Source organism: Lepidochelys olivacea (genome assembly GCF_965140295.1).
Source record: "Lepidochelys olivacea isolate rLepOli2 genome assembly, chromosome: 8".
Classification (NCBI taxonomy): Eukaryota; Metazoa; Chordata; order Testudines; family Cheloniidae; genus Lepidochelys; species Lepidochelys olivacea.
Genome location: NC_140418.1, coordinates 97207935 through 97224102, shown reverse-complemented (window position 1 = coordinate 97224102; position 16168 = coordinate 97207935). Strand labels below are relative to the sequence as shown.

At 44.3% G+C, this 16168-nt stretch overlaps 1 protein-coding gene across 8 annotated transcripts in view; it reads left to right on the top strand.

Annotated features, from left to right (window-relative positions):
- The window catches only part of PODN (podocan), a 50311-nt gene extending 34462 nt beyond the window's left edge, over positions 1–15849 (top strand). For 7 of the 8 annotated variants that reach the window (XM_084637601.1, XM_084637597.1, XM_084637596.1 and 4 more), the window contains exons 9-11: positions 59–207; positions 12601–12794; positions 14449–15848. In XM_084637601.1, the coding sequence (XP_084493727.1) occupies positions 59–207; positions 12601–12766 (315 nt within the window). In that variant the 3' untranslated portion in view covers positions 12767–12794; positions 14449–15848. Of the gene's footprint in view, positions 1–58; positions 208–12600; positions 12795–14448 lie in introns of all 8 variants that reach the window. The other variant, XM_084637594.1, reaches the window with a different exon arrangement.
- Positions 15850–16168: the final 319 nt, after the last annotated feature.

The following is a 16168-nucleotide window of genomic DNA, read 5'->3' as shown; positions in this document are numbered from 1 at the left end:
GCTAATGTCTACACTCATCTCTTCAGTTAACCCCTGGCTGTATGACTCTTCCTTTCAGTTATTAGATATGGGTGGCAATCAGCTGATCTCTATTCCATCGGACCTGCCAGGATCCCTAGAATATCTGTATCTCCAGAACAACAAAATCACCATGGTATCAGAGAATGCCTTTGAATCCACACCCAACATAAAGGGAATTTTCCTCAGGTAAGGGCATTTTCTACTTTGAGTCTGCACACAGGATGTTCTGCTTTTTTTCCCTCTTTTCTGATTGCTTGCTTCGGGGGTGGGGAGTAAGGAAGGGGAGGCATTTAAAATCCTAGTTTCTCCTATGGGCAACTTGATGGTACAGTAATCCAGGGTGCAGCTAGGTTTATATGCAATGAGGGGTTGTGTGTGCACCTCATACACTCACTCTGCTTTGAGTGTTGCATCCTTTTAAATTTCAGTGTTTATAAGAAAGGGTCAGGCAGACAGACTAGAGAGACTGTAGGATGTCAGTGTACATGCTTGTCATGTGCCCTGTCAAGGTTCCTCCCCCACTCTGAACTCTAGGGTACAGATGTGGGGACCTGCATGAAAAACCTCCTAAGCTTATCTTTACCAGCTTAGGTCAAAACTTCCCCAAGGTACAAAATATTACCCCCGTTATCCTTGGAATGGCCGCTACCACCACCAAACTAATACTGGTTACTGGGGAAGAGCTGTTTGGACGCGTCCTTCCCCCCAAAATACTTCCCAAAACCTTGCACCCCACTTCCTGGACAAGGTTTGGTAAAAAGCCTCACCAATTTGCCTAGGTGACTACAGACCCAGACCCTTGGATCTTAAGAACAATGAACAATCCTCCCAACACTTGCACTCCCCCTTTCCTGGGAAATGTTGGATAAAAAGCCTCACCAATTTGCATAGGTGACCACAGACCCAAACCCTTGGATCTGAGAACAATGAAAAAGCATTCAGTGTTTTACAAGAAGACTTTTAATAAAAAATAGAAGTAAATAGAACTAAAGAAATCCCCCCTGTAAAATCAGGATGGTATATATCTTACAGGGTAATTAGATTCAAAAACATAGAGAACCCCTCTAGGCAAAACCTTAAGTTACAAAAAAGATACACAGACAGAAATAGTTATTCTATTCAGCACAATTCTTTTCTCAGCCATTTAAAGAAATCATAATCTAACACATACCTAGCTAGATTACTTACTAAAAGTTCTAAGACTCCATTCCTGTTCTGTCCCCGGCCAAGACGCCAAGACGACTACAGACAGACACACAAACCCTTTGTTTCTCTCCCTCCTCCCAGCTTTTGAAAGTATCTTGTCTCCTCATTGGTCATTTTGGTCAGGTGCCAGCGAGGTTACCTTTAGCTTCTTAACCCTTTACAGGTGAGAGGAGCTTTCCCCTGGCCAGGAGGGATTTCAAAGGGGTTTACCCTTCCCTTTATATTTATGACACGCCCCCCAAATCTCAGCTAGGGTGAAACACTGGCTGGGATTTCTTCCTGGAGCTCTAGGAAAACAGAGTTAATAAGACACATGCATCTCTAAATATACTACCAAGTACATAAAGACTAACAATATTTTCCACATCTCAAGGACGATTTTAACCAGTTGATTCTGGGAAACTTTCACGGGAGAGTGCATCAGCCACTTTGTTAGAAGCTCCTGAGATGTGTTGGATGTCGAAATCAAAATCTTGGAGAGCTAAACTCCACCGAAGAAGTTTTCTGTTAGTTTCTTTGACGGTGTGAAGCCACTTTAGTGCAGCATGGTCGGTTTGCAGGTGGAAACGCCGTCCCCAAACATATGGGCGTAGCTTTTCCAGAGCGTAGACAATGGCATAACATTCTTTTTCAGTGACTGACCAGTTGCTTTCCCTCTCAGACAGTTTTTTGCTGAGAAACACTACAGGGTGGAATTCTTGATCAGGTCCTTTCTGCATTAAAACTGCTCCCACACCACGCTCGGATGCATCTGTGGTTACTAGGAACGGTTTGTCAAAGTCTGGGGCCCTTAGTACAGGGTCAGACATGAGTGTCGCTTTAAGCTTGTTAAAGGCCTTCTGACACTTTCCGGTCCACTGAACAGCATTTGGCTGTTTCTTTTTGGTTAGGTCTGTCAGTGGGGCAGCGATTTGGCTGTAGTGCGGTACAAATCGTCTGTAATAACCGGCCAAGCCTAAGAAGGATTGAACCTGTTTCTTTGACTTTGGGACAGGCCACTTTTGGATAGCATCCACTTTGGCCTGTAGGGGGCTGATAGTTCCTTGACCCACCTGGTGTCCAAGGTAAGTCACTCTGTTTAGGCCTATTTGACACTTCTTAGCCTTAACAGTTAGTCCTGCCTCCCTTATGCGCTCAAGGACTTTTTGTAGATGTTCCAGGTGGTCTGCCCAGGAATCCGAAAATATGGCCACATCGTCAAGGTAGGCGACTGCATATTCTCCTAATCCCGCTAGGAGACCATCTACAAGTCTTTGGAAAGTGGCGGGTGCATTTCGCAGCCCGAAAGGGAGTACATTAAATTCATACAGCCCGAGATGTGTGATGAAGGCTGACCTTTCCTTGGCAGATTCATCTAGCGGTACCTGCCAGTACCCCTTGGTTAAGTCCAAGGTAGAGATGAACTGGGCCCTTCCCAGTTTCTCTAATAGTTCATCTGTGCGTGGCATGGGATAGTTGTCTGGGCGAGTTACAGCATTTAGCTTATGGTAGTCCACGCAAAAACGTATTTCCCCATCTGGTTTGGGAACTAGAACCACTGGAGATGCCCATGCACTTTCAGAGGGGCGGATTACCCCCATCTGTAACATATCCTGGATCTCCCGTTCTATAGCAGTTTTAGCTTGAGGAGACACCCGGTAAGGTTGGACCCTAATTGGGTGAGCATTACCTGTGTCAATGGAGTGGTATGCCCGTTCAGTCAGTCCTGGGGTGGCTGAGAACGTTGGCGCGTAGCTAGTGCACAGCTCCTGGATCTGCTGTCGCTGCATACGCCCAAGGGTCATGGAGAGGTTCACCTCTTCCACACCACCAGCACATTTCCCTTCGTAGTAGACACCTTCAGGCCACTCAGCGTCGTCTCCTCCCTGGGCTGTAAACTGACAAACCTTTAATTCTCTGGAATAAAAGGGCTTTAGAGAATTAATATGATACACCTTAGGCTTTCGGTTGGAGGTGGGGAATGCTATGAGATAATTAACAGCTCCCAGGCGCTCCTGGACCACGAATGGCCCTTCCCACGATGCTTCCATTTTATGGGCCTGGAGCGCCTTTAAGACCATGACCTGGTCTCCTACTTTGAAGGAACGCTCTCTGGCATGTTTATCATACCAGGCTTTTTGCTCTTTTTGAGCATCCTGTAAGTTTTCTCTAGCAAGGGCTAAAGAGGTTCGGAGGGTGTTTTGTAGGTTGGTTACAAAGTCCAGAATGTTAGTTCCTGGAGAAGGTGTAAATCCCTCCCATTGCTGCTTCACCAACTGCAATGGCCCCTTAACCTCACGGCCATATACAAGTTCAAATGGGGAAAACCCTAAACTGGGATGTGGTACAGCTCTGTAGGCAAAGAGCAACTGCTGCAATACTAGGTCCCAATCATTGGAGTGCTCATTTACGAATTTACGTATCATGGCCCCCAAAGTTCCATTAAACTTCTCCACCATGCCATTTGTTTGATGATGGTAAGGAGTGGCAACCAAGTGATTTACCCCATGAGCTTCCCAAAGGTTTTTCATAGTTCCTGCCAGGAAATTAGTCCCTGCATCTGTGAGGATGTCGGAGGGCCAACCTACCCTGGCAAAAATGTCTGCTAGTGCCTGGCACACACTTTTAGCCCTGGTGTTGCTTAGAGCTACTGCTTCCGGCCATCGGGTGGCAAAATCCATGAAAGTCAGTATGTACTGCTTTCCTCTGGGTGTCTTTTTCGGAAAAGGACCCAGAATATCCACAGCTACTCGCTGAAATGGAACTTCAATGATGGGGAGTGGCTGGAGAGGAGCTTTGACCTGGTCTTGGGGTTTTCCCACTCTTTGGCACACCTCACAAGACTGGACATAGGTAGAAACATCCTTGCCCATTCCCTCCCAGTGGAATGACCCCCCCAAACGGTCTTTGGTCCTGTTCACCCCAGCATGGCCACTAGGGTGATCATGGGCTAAGCTCAAGAGCTTGGCCCGGTATTTAGTTGGAACTACCAACTGTCTCTGAGGATGCCAGTCTTCCTGGTGTCCCCCAGAAAGAGTTTCCTTGTATAAAAGTCCTCTTTCTACAACAAACCTGGATCGATTAGAAGAGCTGAGAGGCGGTGGGTTGCTCCGTGCCGCCGTCCAAGCTCTCTGGAGGCTTTCATCTGCTTCCTGTTCGGTCTGGAACTGTTCCCTTGATGCTGGAGACATCAGTTCCTCATTGGATTGGGGACATAGGCTTGGTCCCTCTGGAAGCGATATAGGGGATGGAGCTGTTTCTGTTGACTGTGAACCGCTCTCCGCTGGTGCACTATGTTGGGATTCAGGCTCCGGCTGAGCCTCTTGTGTAGGGTTATCGGCTGCTGCCAGTTCAGGTTCGGTGGGGCCCTCTGGTGTTGAGGTTGCAAGTACTGGATTCAGTGCTGGCACGGGGTCTGGTGTTGGTTGTTTGGCTGGTTCCGGTTCTGGGACTGGTTCCGTCTGGGTCTCTGGGACTGGATCCACTACTGCTGTTGCAGACATTGGCCTGGGGTCCAGGTCCATCACCTCTGACTGGGTCCTGATAGAAGTTTCCGGAACAGAGCTAGGCCTCACAGCTTGTTTAGCCTGGTTGCGGGTGACCATTCCCACCCTCTTGGCCTGCTTCACATGATTGGCCAAGTCTTCCCCCAACAGCATGGGGATGGGATAATCATCATAGACTGCAAAAGTCCACATTCCTGACCAGCCCTTGTACTGGACAGGCAACTTGGCTGTAGGCAAATTGAAAGAGTTGGACTTGAAGGGTTGAATCGTCACTTGGATCTCTGGGTTGATTAAATTGGGGTCCACTAAGGAAGCATGGATAGCTGACACTTGAGCTCCGGTGTCCCTCCACGCGGTGACCTTCTTCCCACCCACACTCACAGTTTCCCTCCGCTCCAAGGGTATCTGGGAGGTATCTGGGCCTGTGGACCTCTGGTGTGATTCCGGTGCAATGAACTGTAATCTGTTGGGGTTCTTGGGGCAGTTGGCCTTTACATGCCCCAGCTCGTTACACTTAAAACATCGTCCAGCTGACGGGTCACTGGGGCGAGGAGGGTTGCTGGAGAACGGGGTGGTGGGACGATAAGGGGTCTGGAGGGTTCTTTGGGAGGTAGGTGGGGCTTTGGGCGGCCCCCGGTAATAGGGTGTGGTCTGGGGTGGTCCCTTCTGGTCTCCGCTCCAACTGCGACCAGTTTTCTTCTTCTCTGCCACCTCCACCCATCTGGCTCCAATCTCTCCTGCCTCGATTACAGTTTTGGGTTTCCCATCTAGGATGTATCTTTCTATTTCCTCAGGAACACCCTCTAAGAATTGTTCCATTTGCATTAGGAAGGGCAAATTTACTGGAGATTCAACACTTGCTCCTGATATCCAGGCATCCCAATGTTTTACAGTGTGGTAGGCATGTCGGGTAAATGACATGTCTGGTTTCCACCTTAGGGCTCTGAACCTCCGACGAGACTGCTCGGGTGTTATCCCCATTCTGACTCTCGCCTTGGATTTAAACAGTTCATACTTGTTCATGTGTTCTTTAGGCATTTCAGCTGCCACCTCAGCTAAGGGTCCACTGAGCTGCGGCCTCAGCTCTACCATGTATTGGTCAGTAGAGATGTTGTACCCAAGGCAGGCCCTTTCGAAGTTTTCTAAGAAGGCCTCAGTGTCATCACCTGCCTTGTAGGTGGGGAACTTTCTGGGATGGGAAGTGGTACCTGGAGAAGGATTGCTAGGGTTTGTTGGTATATTCTGCTGGGCCTTTATCCTCTCCATCTCCTCCACATGCTTCCTCTCTTTTTCCTTCTCCTCCTTCTTCAGCCGCATGAGTTCTATCTGTCTTTCATGTTCCCTTTGTTTTTCCTCAGCCTGAAATTTGGCTAATTCCAGCTGTAGTCGAGCTGAGGATTTGGCCATTCTAACCTCTCTGTTTTTAACTAACTTTACACCCGAGGTTTAGAAATAAACAAACAAAACTTGGCTGTAAAATTTTGCTGTGCTGGAATAGAATACCTATTCTCTGATAGTGATTGTCAGCCTACAGAAAAAGACAATTCCCTTGTCTCTGCTCTGGGCCCAAATTAAAGCAAAAAACCTCCAACTACTTGGAAAACTGCTTACCCAGCCCAAAGAAAAAAAAAATTTCTTTTCAAACCTGTGCTCCTTGTAAAACAAAAAAAAATCAAAATCCTAAAAAAAAACCCTGCCACTTTTGTCTCCAGGCAAATGGGTAGAGCACACACCCCCTATTTACTTTTAGGAAGAAAAGAAAAAAAAAAAAACCTCTGGGTTGGAAGACTGTGAATTTCCCTGCAGGAGTTAAGTACCCTGCCTCTAGGCAAAGAAAACCTGCAATTCACAAGATAATCCCCTTTTGTCTCTGCTTGGCCACAAAGCAGAGAGAAACCAAGCTGCTTTCAGTTTCAAAGCTGCCTTCTGGACTTCCTAAAAATTCCTTTTTAACATCTGTATTTCTAGTTCAAAAAATCTCAACTGGATCTCAAAATGATTTCAGGTTAATCCCACCACTGTGCCACCATGTCAAGGTTCCTCCCCCACTCTGAACTCTAGGGTACAGATGTGGGGACCTGCATGAAAAACCTCCTAAGCTTATCTTTACCAGCTTAGGTCAAAACTTCCCCAAGGTACAAAATATTACCCCCGTTATCCTTGGAATGGCCGCTACCACCACCAAACTAATACTGGTTACTGGGGAAGAGCTGTTTGGACGCGTCCTTCCCCCCAAAATACTTCCCAAAACCTTGCACCCCACTTCCTGGACAAGGTTTGGTAAAAAGCCTCACCAATTTGCCTAGGTGACTACAGACCCAGACCCTTGGATCTTAAGAACAATGAACAATCCTCCCAACACTTGCACTCCCCCTTTCCTGGGAAATGTTGGATAAAAAGCCTCACCAATTTGCATAGGTGACCACAGACCCAAACCCTTGGATCTGAGAACAATGAAAAAGCATTCAGTGTTTTACAAGAAGACTTTTAATAAAAAATAGAAGTAAATAGAACTAAAGAAATCCCCCCTGTAAAATCAGGATGGTATATATCTTACAGGGTAATTAGATTCAAAAACATAGAGAACCCCTCTAGGCAAAACCTTAAGTTACAAAAAAGATACACAGACAGAAATAGTTATTCTATTCAGCACAATTCTTTTCTCAGCCATTTAAAGAAATCATAATCTAACACATACCTAGCTAGATTACTTACTAAAAGTTCTAAGACTCCATTCCTGTTCTGTCCCCGGCCAAGACGCCAAGACGACTACAGACAGACACACAAACCCTTTGTTTCTCTCCCTCCTCCCAGCTTTTGAAAGTATCTTGTCTCCTCATTGGTCATTTTGGTCAGGTGCCAGCGAGGTTACCTTTAGCTTCTTAACCCTTTACAGGTGAGAGGAGCTTTCCCCTGGCCAGGAGGGATTTCAAAGGGGTTTACCCTTCCCTTTATATTTATGACATGCCCAGATATAGCCAGAAACTAAAAGTTTGGAAGGTCTAATTTTAACTCAGTCAGGCTTGCCACTGATTTTCAGTCCTGAATTTCTATAGTATAGCAAATAAAAGCTTGCTAGTGGTTTGGGGGCATACACGATTATAGCTTTGCACTGGTAGTTTTGTGGGGAAAGAGTGAGCCCATGATGTGATTATGATGCTTGTATGATCATGGGTGTCATACGGCGATTGGCCTGACCCTCTTAGAGGAAGTGGGATCCAGTGCACCTTGACTGATTACCTGCTGTCTAGTTGAACTTAAGGGGAGATATCTTGCCTTTATAAAGCGGTAGACAGCTGTGGGTGGCTGGCAGATTCCTGCAGACACTGCAGGGATTACAAAGGCTCCTACAGGGCCCTATGTGAGCAATGGGAAAACATGAGTGGAGAAGGTCTGTGGAGAAGGCCATGTTCAAGTGTGGGGTGCTGGGAGAGCAGGAAGACAGAGACCCACGGGGAGAAGGGACTATGTGACCAGTTTAGCACTGGGGTAAAAGAAATAAACTTTAAACAGAGGACAGACCCTCAGAGAGGAGGGGCTGGGCCCAGCTGAAACTTGAATGAAGACTTTGTAGGTTTGAGTTCTATTTTGAATGACTTTGTGCAGCACTTAATGAATTGGACTCCAGAAGGGGAATGTTTTGAATATCTGGACCATGTGGACTTTTAAAGGGGCCCTGAGTGAAGGGGAAATTGAGGCAGGCTTTTGCAGAGGCACCTCTGGCCACCAGGGGGCAACTTGGGAATGGCTGACAGTTTGACAATTGATCTCTGTAGTGCTGCAGACTGATCATTCTAGTCCTGATGTTGTATAATAACTGATTTTCAATAACCATTTGAAAGTGCCCTGCAGATCTTTTGGGAAGGAGCATTTTCAATCCTGTGCCAAAAAACTGAATCTGATTTCTAATATATGGTGGTGTAGCTGTGTTGGTCCCAGATTATTAGAGAGACAAGATGGGTGAGGAACTATCTTTTATGGGATCCACTTCTGTTGGTGAGAGAGACAAGTTTTCAAGCTTACACAGAGCTTACTTCAGCCCAGATCTGAGGAAGAGCTCTGTGTAGCTCCAACGTTTGTCTCTCATACCAACTAGGGTTCCTACCTTTCTTATGGCTGGTAACCGGACCCTCAAGGCCCCGCCCTCTGCTTTGCCCTTCCCCCCAAGGCCCCACCCCGTCGCTTGCTGGATTATCTCCATCCCTCATATCTCCTCCCAGCTGGGCTCCCTCTGCTCTGGGGCTGGGATGAGAGCTGCTGCAGCCCAACAAGGAGCCCGCTTACAGTCCCCTTTTCGACCAGGCTTTCCGGTCAAAAACCGGGCACCTGACAACCCTATCACCAACAGAAGATGGTCCAGTAAAAGACACGCACCGTGTCTCTCCGATTTCTAATATCTTCTATGAATCTAAAGAATCTACAGTGCAGAGGAAATACATAAACCATACATTTGTTCAGCTCCTGGCTCTAGTCATTATCCTTGCTACAGAGGTTGGGGGGAACCTCAAAACCAGCATGCCATGTTTGCTGAAGAGGAGATCTCTTACCATTGGTAACAATCAGCAATATTACAGCAAATCTTTTCAACATGGCCGTTTATGCACTTTGTGTGAAACGTGCAGAACCACATTCTCATGTGTGCTATGGCCACTTTACACATCTCAGGTGGCACAAATGGTTCAGATCACACACAAGTGGCAGGGCCATACAGCCATATCCCCCCCGCCCCCACTGCCATTGTCCTGCACTGAACAGAACTTGCCTGCAGAAGAGTGACCTGGAATATAGGGATAGAAACCCAAAGTTTCAAACTAGTTCATAGCCTTATATTCAGAATTTCAAGTTAATTAAGGACAGAGACTAGAACTGGGTCAAACTTTCAAAACAAAAAGTGAAACTCACCAGCTTTCAGTGCAAACCCCAAACTTGGGCCAAGTTCACTCACTTCTATCAACTTTTCAATGAGTAAGTTTCATACAAGCCTGGGACAATTTATTGTATTGCCTGAGCTCTGTTCAAATTCACAACTCATGAGCATGAAAAGCCCTACAAACCAAGAGGTCTCAGTTTCCCACAGCGCTGACAGAGACTTGATATTTTCCCATCCTTTAGATACTGATGTCTATCCAGGATGCAATTTAGATTAAATAGTATTGAACTAGAAACTCCACCAGATGAAGTGTTTGTTAACTATATACTTGGTAGGTGTAATGGGCCACAGCCTCATCTCATCTATGCTCAGCGTAAATCCAAACTGTGGTGACTAACTTAAATGGAGTTACTCAGGATTTACACCAGTGCAGGTGAAATCAGTTTTTGGTCCAGTAAATGTATGGATTTTTATTATTCTAACAGACTGATGTTGGCAATACTGCTCAGACAGGATTTATAAAACCCCTGGTTAGTATGGAATATTTGATTAATCTGATGTTTTATCCCTGCAGTAATGTGTTCAAAAGCCTGGGATGTGCATGGCATAGTGAGCTTTATATGGTCTGATCTTATTTCTTTATATGCAATTAAACTGCTTTGTGTAACCTACAGATTTGAATCATTCCTTCCTGGATAATTTGATTTGCTTACTATGCAATAATTTAAAAGCCTATTGTCTGTGAATCCAGCTGCTCAGACTTCTGAGAATTTAGTGAGAACTTGGATGCAGATCAGAAACCAAATTTATATAAAAATGTGTGTATATAAAACAAATACGCAAAAACGTCTTGCTATAGTATTCAGTAAAAGGCCTTGTCAACCTAAGATATATTTGTCAACAAGAAGCCGTGCGTCATCATACCATTGTAAAACAATAGCATGTGCATCTGGGAATATTTAAGAGAATATAACAGTGACCACATTCAAGAGTGATGGGCCATGCAATAGACATGAATGAGCCTTAAAAAATACATATTAGTGTGTTCACATTGTTTACAGATTAACAATTGTTGCACTTTGTTGTGTTTCTGCAGGTAGCCTTTGAGTCAATATTTAAGGGGATAAAATCTAAAACTATCAACAGGTGTCCTTGAGTCTCATAGACAAGTACACTATACTTTGAGAGAGACATTGGACCAATTTCTGTTGGTGGAAAGTACAAGCTTTCGAGCTTCATAGAGCTCTTCTTTAGATCTGGGGAAGGAAACCAGAGTGTCTGAGCTAAATACAAATTGGGATGGATTGTTAAGCACAAAGGTTTACTCACCCTGTAAGAGATCACTTAAAATGAACTGGGCAATTTAGGGTTTGGCAGTGTTGTGTGTTACAAATTGTTGTAATGAGCCATAAAACCAGTGTTTCCGAGGCCACGGTTTTCAGTGTCCAGCAGAGTTATGAATGTAAGTTGCCAGGCTCCTCTTTGGAAGGTGTTGTGCAGGTTTCCTTTGGAGGACGAACACTGAGAGGTCAGATAGGGAGTGCTTGCTTTGTGGAAAGTGTTGGTCCCTGGGTGACCTGGTATTTTTGTCTGTGTGAGTTCATTTGAGAGTGTAGTGATTGTCTGGTTTCATCCATATAGTTGATGTTGGGGCATTTGATGCACTGGATAATGCACACAACCACATGTTGTGATAGGTGTGTGTAAGACTGATGACTCTTGAAAGGTTGTGTGGGATTTTGATCATTGTAGCAGACGAGATATGTCTGCAGGTTTTTTATCTGATGTTCTGGCAGGGTCTGGTGCCACTTCAATTTGGTGGGTCCTGGTCTGTGGGGAACTTGCCTCTGTACAACATCTCCAAAAGCAAGCCTGGGAACTTAAATTCATAACTCTGCTAGATGTGAAAAACCATGGACTCAGAGACACTGGTTTTATGGCTCATTACAACTATCTGTAAAACACCCCACTGCCTTCTAACCTTCAATTGCCCATTTCATTTTATGCGGTCTTCTACAGCAGCATTTCTCAACAACCAATCTGTGGACTGGTGCCAGTACCTAAGATCTCCCTCACACAGTGTAGGAAGGCAACAAGCTGGTCCCTGGAATCAAAAAGGTTGAGAAAGATTATCTCACCTACCTTGTCTCTCTCATATTCTGGGACCAACACAACTACAACATCACTGCAAACACACAATACTTTGAAACTTAGGACATGCAGCTGGTACCATTTCCCTATGGGAGGGAAAGTACTGGGTGCTGGGATGAAGAATACATGGGGGAGACTTTCCAATACTGTGATTTTTCTCTGCTGTGTACAGCTGTAGAAATTAGGGGCAGGGTAATAGATGGAATCTGGAACAATTGTTTTTCTGACAGCCAGATCAGTTGGAATCCCAGTGAGCAGTTACTCTGTGTATCACTCACATTTTCAGGATTTCCCTGCTGTAAAAGTCCTTTGTCAACTGTGGTAGTTAAAAATAATCAGGGTATATAAATAACTGCCTCAACTGGCTGCTCACAGATCATTACCTTCCATCTCTTCCTCTCCCCATCCAAAAGGGCCAAGTCCTCTGGTTTTACTCAGTCCTCAGCCAGAAGTCTCAGTTTTGTCTGAGTAAAAACCACTTATGGACTTCAGGATTTGGCCTCTGCATTTTGGCATCCAGGCTGTTGAACCTGGGACTTTTTAAAAAATGTCCATCTTTAAAAGGCCCTGCTCTCAGAAGTGTCATCCTAGAGTCAGGCCAATCAGCATTTGAACTTTGAACAATGCTGCTTTTTTAGGCTGGTGTAATACTTCTCGGAGTGGTATTGTGTGCCAGGCTGAAGTTATGGCAAGTTTGTACCCAGGCTACCTTCTTATCTCCAAACACTCCTGTGTTTGTAGAAGGTGTACTACTTTGCATCTACAGAGATTATATATTGTAACATAAAGGCAAAGTTCAAAATTAGAATGTAGCACACTGCAGAGAACAGTTATTTTAAACACAGTGGTCACACTTTTGTTTTGAAGGTACAATAAGATAGCGGTTGGAGCAGTGAAGGAAAGTACATTCCAAAGCCTAAAGCATTTACAGGTGCTGGATATTGAAGGGAACTTTGAATTCAGTGATACTTCAAAGAACAGGGATAATTCAGAAGAGGAGGAGGAAGAAGAAGAAGAGGAAGAATCAAGATAACTATGCACATACTCAAGCACATCATGTGGTAGGTAACCATCCTACTATACCTACTCAAGGGTCCAATCCTGAAACCTTTACGTAAGTAACCTTAATTCACAAGAGTAGTGCAATTGAAGTAAATGGAATTACTCATCCTGGGTAAGAGTTGGAGTCTTGGACTCAAAGACCCATCTGAAAATATAAAGGGACGGAGATGGCACAGTCAAAGCTGGTTGGAAAATTTCTCTTAAAAAAACCATTGTGAATCTGGTGTTTATCAAAAATACTGGACAGACCCTAGCAGCCTCTGATTATCCCCACAGCAGGTACAGCACTGGAAGCAGCCGCACTTTCCAGTTTGCCCCCCATGATGTGTCTCAGTTATGGCCTGGTGGGATGGCCTCTTGGGATGACAAAGTCTCCATGCCCACTTGCAACCCACATTGATACCAGTGTGGCTCTTTGATCCACTCAAATAGCTGGAGTGCATGTAGAGGCTTCTGTCTGCCAATGCCTGTGAGCTCATAATCCTGTAGCTCGAGGCTCATGCTTTTAGATGCAGATAATGACCCATCCATAGGGTCACTATTACATATTCACCACCCCTTCCAAGGCTGAAACAAGAGTCCCAGTTATAGCGGGGCTGGTATTTGTATAGTTAGTGCTGTCCATTGTGGGTCGTACTGAAATCATTACTACTCATTTCACATAGGTTCAATGAAGAGCCTCCAGATCATGACAAGTCCAGGTCACTAACGACCTGGGCTGATTTTGAGCTGGTGACCTAGAGATGAAGAGCTCTGTATCTCATTACCACTCTGATTAGCCAATTAATCCCTCTATTTGAACTTTTTTCTCTCTTCTATTGTACGTGATAAGGTGGAGGAACAGCAGTGTTTGGAGACCATTGATTATTTAAAAGTATAATGAGGTTCAAAAAAGAATTAGATAAGTTCATGTAGGACAGATCTCTTAATAGCTATTAGCCACGATGGTCAGGGATGCATCCTCAAGTTCTAGTTCTCTCTAAACCTCTGACTGCCAGAAGCTGGGACTGGACGACAGGTGATGGATCACTTGATAATTGCCCTGTTCTGTTCATTGCCTCTGAAGCATCTGGCACTGGACCCTGTCAGAAGATGGGATACTGGGCTAGATGGAGCATTGGTCTGACCCAGTATGGCCATTCTTATGTTTTTATTATTGTTTGCTGTGCAGTGCTCTATTCTAAAAAAACGACTTTTATAGGTGGGAAGGTGGCAGGAGACAAGGTACATACTAGCTTTTTGCCACTGGAGATCCAAGCTCAAATTTGGATTTGGTTAGATATGAAAACAAATGTGGACTCCGTCCTAGTAAATGTTTTCATCTTAGAGTATGGAACAGTTCAGTACTGGGGATTGTCTACTTGAGATATCAGCACTGGACCAGAGCAGGAGCTACTGGGAAAGTCAAATATTAGACCCATGCCTGTGTTATCCGTAAAAGTACAAGAGAACTAGTGGTCAAACTAACCTTCTAGGAAAATAGTTTACATTTAATAACTCAGGGTACATTTAACCTTCTAATAAGTACATCTCTGCTTTGGGCCAGGACACATCTGACTTCTGTCAGCATGCATTAAGCTTACTGCGTTTTGAATCACAAGCTCCAAAGTTATATAACTCTGATTTTTGCCTTCCTTATATTATGTATTGCAGGAAAACGTATGGAAAATGACCTATATTCCTGTATCTATATATAGACATACTGAGAGCACTTAGCGAAACGTGCGGTGAATTACACCCAGACTATTTGTGGCACTGGGCCAGGCTTGATGAAGACAGCCTGTTATAGTGCTTTAATCAGGGAGAGACCCTGAATGCCACCCCGAAGCTTCCAATTCATCTTATACAAGACTCTGGATCATAAGGAATTGCTCTGGAACTCACAAAAGCTGGCTTTTGTTTCTTCTATTTCTCTTCCCCTACCATTTCCATCTATAATAACAATATGGGACTGTTTTGAACACATGCCTTCAGATGCTGTTTCTGTCACTCCATTTTAAGTGAACCATATATACGTTTTGTCTCTTTTCTCTCACCCCGAACAGGTGGATAGTTGATCAAGAGGGATGGGTATTTACAGTAGCTTCATCTGTGGAGCAGTATATGAGGCATCTTTATCACCAAACAGCAATAAGAACAACCAGACTGGATTAATCCATTCCTCTGTTAATACAATATGTATATTTGGATGAGAAAAGCAAGTTAAGGCTGGATCCCATAGTAACTTATCCCTACTATCAAAGCCTGCAGTATACACCAGTGCTAGAAAGGTTTTTAAAACAAAGCAACAACTATTGTACATATATAAAAAAAGAAATGCATTTCTACATTATAGTCCTTGTCAAAGTTTCTGTCCCGCTGCTTTTTGTCCATGAGGCATTTGTACAAATATCCCAGAATAGTGGCCAGGTAAATGGACCAAATAATATTTAGGAGCTGAACAGCAGCACACATTCTCAACTAGATGCATACTGTATAGCATACATACTTAAGAGCCTGATCCTATGACCACCAAAGCCAGTGAAAGTCGTGGGTACTCAGAACCTCTCATAAGCAGACCCTAAGATGTCATTAGGACAGTTAGGGGAGGGGTTTCTCATCACAGTGCCAGACTGGGGACCCAACCCTTGCAGGACCTCCTGTAAGATCTTCAGTGCCCTCAGTTCCTACTGAAATCATGGAATAGACATGAAAAAATAAGAATCAAAGCATAAGGGCTGTGAGGTTCTAATCTGTTTGTAATGTCCTTCATCTGAGCAATCTAATCAGTGCAAGGAAGTTGTTGATTCAGTGAGCGTTTCTGGTTGAGCACATGTTGTTTTGCATAATGTGCTCCTAAGATTTATTTGCAGGTGTTGCATTGGCTTGTTTCTATACCAGCTGTTTTCCCTACTGGAGAAACTCTAGTTATACATTCTCCCTTTTGATTTCTGCAGCACATGAGTTATTCCAAGGCCTTGCCAGTTCTCATGTGGGGAAAATTCAACATGGCCACAAGTCACAGAAGAAAAAAAAAAGCAAAAATTACTTCCAGAACAAAGAAAAAACAGAAATCCAATATTAAATGTGAACAAGAAATACAAATGTGAGCTTTAATTATGTGTTTGAGTCAAAAAATCAACTGCCAACTGATTTCTGGACTAGATTTCCACATAAAGCTGTATATGGATCACTCAGAATAACTATCACCCCACAAAACAGATCAATTTACAGCACCCCCAAACTATTGAGTGTATTTCTGAGGTAACATACAGATATCAGAGTTGCCATGAGACCGTAGACAGCAACCTCTGAAGATGTAAGCAGAGTAATAAGAGAAAGCATGGTTTAAAATGTTGAATATATTTTACAAAGTTGTCTCAAACCTGCAACC